This window comes from Cyprinus carpio, chromosome B21 (genome assembly GCF_018340385.1).
Source record: "Cyprinus carpio isolate SPL01 chromosome B21, ASM1834038v1, whole genome shotgun sequence".
Classification (NCBI taxonomy): Eukaryota; Metazoa; Chordata; class Actinopteri; order Cypriniformes; family Cyprinidae; genus Cyprinus; species Cyprinus carpio.
Window position 1 is genome coordinate 7,744,408 of NC_056617.1, and position 7,727 is coordinate 7,752,134.

The following is a 7,727-nucleotide window of genomic DNA, read 5'->3' on the forward strand; positions in this document are numbered from 1 at the left end:
TGGCATTATGCATCCCTGAAAATAGTTCTATTAGAAACTATTTTCAGGCTCTTAAAACAGTAAAACTCAACTGTTTAACTGCAGGGGAGTTGGAAAATGAGCCTATTTTCAAAAATATTGGCATGTTCCTTTAATATAGAAAAAATGTGTTTTAAATTTAAAAAATGGAAAATGCAAGGTCTAAACATATGCTTTTTAAAGTTAAACTTATGGTACATTTTTAGTCATGTGTGAAATGAATTAAAAAAAAAAGAGCAATGGGCAAATGTTCCCATCTACTGCATGTTTCTATGGATAAGCAGTGCAGTGGAATGCAAATATGTTCTGTGTGAACAATCCATAATGCAGAATTTATTTGAATTCATACCGACAGCATCATGTATAAATGGTGCATGTTGCGTTGGCGTGCACCTGTGCAAGTAGAAAAGCACATATTGCGATTTATACGCTGCTGGGGCCATGGTGCCAAACAGAAACCACAATGTGCAAACCTTGCTTCCTCTCCTGTCAACATGCTTATAGGCTATATCCTGTGTACAGGGATTACTGAAGGATGAAACAAATGTTAAACTAGCAAATTTTTTAAATAGATTATTTAAAAAAAAATGGTGGGTCATAGATGTCTGCTTTTTTTGGGGGGGGGGGGGGGGGGGGTCTAAATGCAAATAAAACTCAATACCCATATCAAACTTTTTTGCAGTGAATAAGTTTAGATTTAATTGATATACAATAGAACATGTTGATCAAAGTTTTAAACCAAGAACTTAATCGGTTAAAAAAAACAAAACAAATGTGACTCAATGGAAATGTTTTAATTGCTACCCAATGATATTGCATGTGTTGAGCAATAAATTTCAATAAATTATCAAATATGGCTTTCATTTACATTGCATAGGGATGAGCATGCATGATAAACACCAAAAAGATAAGGCACATGACCCACAGAGAGGCTTTCAAACTGGCAGCAAATTTCATATCACCCTGATAAAAAGATTGGAGATGGAAGAGTGCAAGCATTTAGAGAAAAAGAACAGTGACTGATGTCCTTTGCAAACCATTTAAAAAAGGTCTCCTCCAAATTTTAGTAAAAAAAAAAAAAAACCATCTCTTTAAAAATAGTGTTTTTGATCTTGTGGTGTTTTGTTTTTTGTCAGTTCACACAGAAAGGTGGAGACAAATATGAAATTATACTTTGGGAATCATCAAATATTGAATGATAAGACAAACATATGTACATTAAAAATTGATAGGCTACAGGAGCAAAAAGTAATAAAAACGACTATAAAAATCATATATGAACCTATGACTTCATGTGCAAACGCATTAGTTGAACAAGGCACCCATTATACAAAGATCCATCAGGCTGCTTGGGTGCAATCAGAGCGTCCCAAGCACATATGGAAAGAACCAAATAAACAATGTTTACATAAGAATAAATCATATGACTGATTTCATCCATAGCTTGGCTTGGAGCATTTCTATAAAATTTAGCTGGTGAGGTGACCCACCAGTCCAGGGTGCAGGGCGTTTTTAAAGACCTCCGGTCGGTGGAGGGATGGCATGTATAGGGCAGGGGCTCCTCCGGGATGGGCCGGTCCAGGATAGCCTTGCCCTGGGAGGCCTGTGCCACCCATGTGGGGCGGAGGTGGTGGACTCTGCTCGTAATACTGTGCTTCAGCGCATTCGTCATCAAAGGGCAATGCTAGACGTTTTCCCTTTTGTCTACGGTTGCAGAACCACACACGTACTACCTAAAGAAAAAAGGACAGAGTTTAGGTCAAATTGGATCTTATGATGGATCCAAAGACTTTGAGGCATGCTTACATCTCTCTCCAGGCCTAGGTCATCAGATATGTGTGTGATCTCTAGAGTGTTGGGTTTGGGGCACTTCACAAAATACGACTCCAGAGCAGAACGGACTGTGCCTTCCAAACTGGTCCTCCGCTTTCTTTTTCTTGTGTCAATGAACACCCGTTCAATTTTGTACATCTGAAATACATCAAAGAATAGGCAATGAGGCACAAAAAAAAAACTTGTTCTATATGTTTGAAATAAGAGATTTAAATTTGCAATTATGCAAGCATAAAATGTTCCAGAAATGCTTGCTAGTCAATCCCTGAATTGGATGGTCAAATACGTTTTATATAATGAACACAGCAAAAACATGACAAGTTTTGCAGGTCGTCTTGTAGCTTCATATTTCAATGCAGTACTACAATAGTACTGTAATGTTAACCCTGCCTGGTTTAAATGTATGTAAATGAAAGACATCAGTTATATTATTTTAGTATAGTATGCTACTTAAAATAATTACACTAACCTACTTATTACATTTTAAATAGGGTCACTTGTAATCTGTAACCCATTACATTTCCAAAGTAACCTTCCCAACACTTGTGATGTAATGTAGCACACACCTGAAAAGCTTAAAAAGCTCACTGTATACTACAGTATGTCGTTTACACTGATAAGCTTTTCGATTTTCAGCTCTCACATACTATAAGGCTACACTAGCATTCCATACTAAACAGTCACCGCGTGTCCAAGTAAACAGGTGACTGAGGTAAAACACGATCAAGTTCAACGACAGGGGCCGCCTTTTTGAGCCCTCTACAGTAGGCTAATTTAGTGTACTTACATCCTGAGGGTTTTCGGAATTCTCTGCCTCATTCAACCACCTCTGGAGCAGCGGCTTCAGTTTGCACATATTCTTGAAACTAAGTTGGAGAGCCTCAAAGCGGCAGATAGTCGTCTGACTGAACATTTTGCCTAGACACAATAACGTTTAAACAGTTAGCTTGAAACGGTTTCTTCATATGTGAGTTTACATAATGGTTAGACACCTCAAACTCACCATAGAGGTTTCCCAGCGCGAGCCCCACGTCTGCCTGCGTGAAGCCCAGAGTGATGCGCTTGTGTTTGAGCTCTTTGGCAAACTGCTCCAAGTCCTCTGTAGTCAGATTCTCCTAAAAAATGTAAATGGAAAGTTGTTCAATTATACACACAAACAACAAGGATATCTAAATTATCATTACATTTAGATCAAAACCTCACCTCTTCTTCAGAATCACTGCACCCTCCACTGGAGGAGCCGCTGCTCCTGGCTGCGCTTTGCGCCTGACCCGAAGGGATGATTTGCGCGGAGCCTCCGTTGAAAAACCCCGGGCTTCCGAACCCATTTCCGGGTGGAGATGGAGACAGCGATGGGGATGATGCGGAGGGTGTCGGGGGAGCTTGAGAAATATTAGCGGGGGTCGTAATATGAGTCAGTCCAGGCCAAAACGAGGGATTCCAAGGTGTGTAATAGTTCATCCCGGTGGGTACGGATGATGTCCCGGGTGTGAGATTATATTGTGACGTCGGCTTGTTTTCTTCATTGTTGTATTCATCAACATCCTTTTCGGTTTTTACCTCAGCTGGGATCTTGATTTGCTCCCTGGTTTCAGCGATAGGGGGGCTGATGTTCGCCGGCTGGGTGGCTGTGGTCACTCCCGCGACCTGCCCGGTGAACTCGGGTGCAGCAAACGGGTACCAGTGTTTGGGTTGCGCAAAATCACTACCTTGCAGATCGTTCGTTTTAAAATCGCCTGAAAACGGGAAGAAGGTTTGGTGTGTTGCAGCGCTGATTCCGTTGAAATGGGCTTTGTTAAAAAGCAGACTTGGATCCTGAAGCATGCCGTGCGCGAACTGCAAAGACGCACCGCCAAGTCCATCCAGGCCCGGGGCTTGAGAGTACATGGCCCTGTTGAACTCGTAGGTTCTGCAGTCCGCTCCTGTCGGGCTCTGTGGTCTCTCCGTCATCTTCTCACAAAAAATGAGAAAAGTTTTGTTTTGTTTTTCTGTAGATTTCAAGCGAGAAAACGTTTAGGATGTTGGTTTGATAGTCAGTAAACGGCGATCAGTAGCTCCATGCCAGGATAGAAATACCAGACTTTGTAAACCAAATTAGATTTCGGAGCCTCAAACTGTGCGTCCCAATATCAGCCTGTGTGGAAATGTGCGCAGTCCTTGTGTGACGGCCATCAATTAGGCCTTCAGAACGGGCTGGAAACTCACCAACACCAACTCTTCCCAATCTCAATTCTGATCCTTTCCCACACAGGTTTTCCTAATCAATCGGAGTTGGAGGCTGGGGTCTTGACCATCTCCTCTCCTATTGGTCACCTGAGACAATAAGCCACAGCTGACGGTGAATTTGTGAATGAACTTGGTTTTCTCATTGGGTGAGGACGTGTTTGGGAATGTGAGGTGTATCTGTATATATTTGCATTTTCCATAAGTACACAAATCATGTATTTTATCTTAATAAAAATTTAACTTAAGTAAAACTATAGGAAATTCATAAGATGAAATGCATAATTTGCTAATCCAGCTTTCTCGTATGCATTTTAAGTATTTACAATGCAAATAGCACTGTGTATTCATGTGTGTTTTAAAGTCATGCCACATTAAGTAAACTTTGTTTCAGTAATATGCACTTAATGAGCTTTCTTGATATTGAAATTCTTTGACAGCCGTGGGAAATGCATTTTATTGTGGTTTTAAGAGGTATTTTAAAGGCTACTTAATAACTCCGTTCATAAGATTTCATAATAAAATAATTTTTAATGTAAAAAAAATACATCATAAAACTGTATAATCGCTAAAACTGCATTCACATGTATTTTCGCTCTTCTATTTGGCCAAGAGCGACAAATAAAAGGTGACATGTTTGTCTGTAGCTGATAAGCAATTGGATTACAAGCGTCACATCTCCCACCTTCACGCTGCTTGTTGAATCACTGATAGGAGCCGTTTATACTTCCAAGAGTATTTTGAAAATAAAGACAATAATAGCCTACTACAATGATGTGGAATGAGATTAAGTTCACTTTTAGTTTTATATATATTTTTTATGTTTAACAAAACTACTTTCAACAAAATTTTATTTATACGAATAAAATAAATAGAGTTAGCCAAGCCAAATCGTATAATTAATAAAGCAGACAATGACTGATAATGATATGATAATGTAGGCCTATCTGATTCTCAAAATGCATATGTGTGCTCCCATATCACTTATTTTCACCCCCCCCCCCCAAAAAAAAAGTTTTTTAAACATAAGTAGGCCTAAATTAAAAACGCATTTCTCTTTGATTTTATAAGGCTGTTATTATTATTATTTGTATAAATGTATAGGGGGAGATAAAAGCCAATCTAAAAAAGAATTTATCAGATTTTATTTATTAATTTATTAAATATGAGTATTTTAGGTGCACTGTAAAAATCCATCTAGCCTACTTCATCTTTAAGAAATTTAGTTGTTGTGTTTCTACAATCAAATTAGCTGTAGGTGAAACTATAAACTCCAATTATATTTAACAGCCCTGCAAATGTCTTTGAATCTCGTATAGCCTAATTTAAAAATAAATAAATAAAAGTTGAAATTTGTCAAATTATTTTGGCGACTTAAAATAGCCTAATACAAAATAACCTATAGCCTAGGCTATATACAACATATAAGGCTAAAAGTAGCGTAGCCTTTTTGTTTCATTAAACACATTGTTTACAGTTTGGAAGAGCTCTGCAGACTCATCGATACAGCTGTGCACCCCCGACCGAGCCGATGGGTGCAGATTGCGGCAGGAAGACGCGCCGCAGGAAAGTGGATGGGGGAGGCATTGTGCCAGAAGAGCCCGAGGCCCCCCGCCGCTTCCAGACCCAGAGTTGCGATGGCCGGCCATTAGCTGCCTTTCAGCACTGAACAATAAGTCACAACCCTTTGATTCCGCCCCTACCCCCTCCTCTGAAACAAACACTTCACAAAGTTTCCCTGAGACTCTATCCAAAAGTCTCTTTCCAGCATAAACATCTAAGCCAACACATATATGTATACTGGAGACATGTTATTATAGACCTCAGTCAGGGTAGCGACATATTTAATTCTTGACAGCAGCGAAGGGAAAAGGGAAACGAATACAGTGCGCTCAGTGTACTACTGCTGTTTAACAACATTTTGTTTGTTGAATAACGTCTTTCAGAACTTCCAGTAGAGAGAAAAGAAAAAAAAAAACATAAAGCAGTTCTAACTTGTGGAAATTACGAGATATGGACCTTCTCAGTAAACGGGAACATAGCTATTCTCACAACACAATGTATTTTAAAAGTTATATAAATTAGGCCAAATTTTACAGTAATGTCTATGGAACATTCTTTCTACTATACATTCTAAGAACGTTGAGAGAAAACGTTCTTAGAACATTCTCGGAACGTCCTTAAGATGTTATTTGTAGCCTACTTGTTAAACGTTTTAAGAAACGTTTTTGAAATCTTTAAATAGTAATGTTATAATCATGACGAGAACACTGGACATTTTAAAGTTCTTAGAATGTTCAAAAAAATAAATGTTCAAATAGTCTAACAGTAGCTAGCCTATATTTTGGGGAAAATAAAATTAGGCTATAGTAGAACAGTTAATAAACGTTTTAGTTACCTTAAAAATAAACATTTAACTAATGCTATATTTTGAGTAAAAAAAAAAAAAAAAAGAGTAAAATGTTTAAGACACGTTTTAGCCACTTTTAAATAGGCTACCAGTCTAAGACATTTACATTTTTTTTTTTTAGAAAAAATGTTCTCAACGTTTTTATAACTTAAATTTGTTATCTGTTTATACAGTGTGTGTCATCGTAAAGACTACATCTATGGCTTAAAATGATTATAATATCTACTATGCACATATATACCTCTGCAGTCTGCTTTGATTCCCATTCTAATCTCCCTGAAGCTTCGCCACCCACCCAGAGCATCACACACCATCAGCACAAGCACAGCCAACTCAAATCTAGAACAATCAACCCCCTGCCATCAAACACACTCTCTCAGACCAGGAGCTATAGGTCACAACTGAGCTGTCCATCTCTCCTGGTCACAAAGCCTAGGAAAGGACACACAGGAGGCCTCCGGGGCCAGTCAAAGCTTTTAAAAGACATCAAACCACTGCTGCAGGCATTGTGCTGGCCCATGGACTTGGGTGGGGATTGTTATGTAAAGTGCAGACAGAGGAGGAGAAAGTGAAGAGAGATGACACAGGCCAGTGAGGGACGGCAGAACCAGGATTAGCCCACAAAACACTCCCAGGTGGCTCTGTTTGCAGGCTTGTGTACCATACAGTCAGCAAAACTTTTCTTAACTTCATTAGAATTAACTCAACTTAAAGTGGCACTGAACTCTGATGTTCAGTAATATTTTTGAATATTGTTAAACTGGATGTTCAGTAATATGGAGCAACAGCATGACCCCACCCCTGTTTACATGAAATGCACTCTTCCTCACATTTCAGAATGTGGTTATGTCTGCATCAGAATTATATTTTAGATATGTGGGAACCAAATATTGATGCTGACAGAGGGCAGGTATGTGGTAAAGTGCAAGTTAAGATGAAATGATGACTTTGTGTTTGAAGATCCCAATCTGAGGAGGAAGGAAATACAGGGAAATCAAACATGAAGCTCTTACATGCATCTATACAAATAACCCATATTAATATTTTACCAAAATATTTGGATAGGTTAATCAAACATCCTTCTCAGATATCTATTTGCCAAAGCAACATTGTATTTAGTTACTTGATGTGCTAAAACAACTACAACTGGAAATTAAAAACCTTTACAGATATATAATAAAAGAGCAATAACTAAAAAAAATAAAAATAAAATAATTATATATATATATATATATATATATAT

The 7,727-nt window shown here is 38.4% G+C and overlaps 1 protein-coding gene across 1 annotated transcript; it reads right to left on the minus strand.

The window, feature by feature from the left end:
- Window positions 1-797: 797 nt before the first annotated feature.
- Window positions 798-4,143, minus strand: pou5f3 (POU domain, class 5, transcription factor 3). The gene is made up of 5 exons (XM_019063815.2): window positions 3,055-4,143; window positions 2,855-2,966; window positions 2,639-2,769; window positions 1,825-1,989; window positions 798-1,751 (listed from the first exon to the last, which is right to left on the minus strand). Exons 1-5 carry the CDS (start codon window positions 3,799-3,801, stop codon window positions 1,488-1,490), a joined length of 1,419 nt encoding a protein of 472 aa, XP_018919360.2. The 5' UTR covers window positions 3,802-4,143; the 3' UTR covers window positions 798-1,487.
- Between the last annotated feature and the right edge of the window lie 3,584 nt (window positions 4,144-7,727).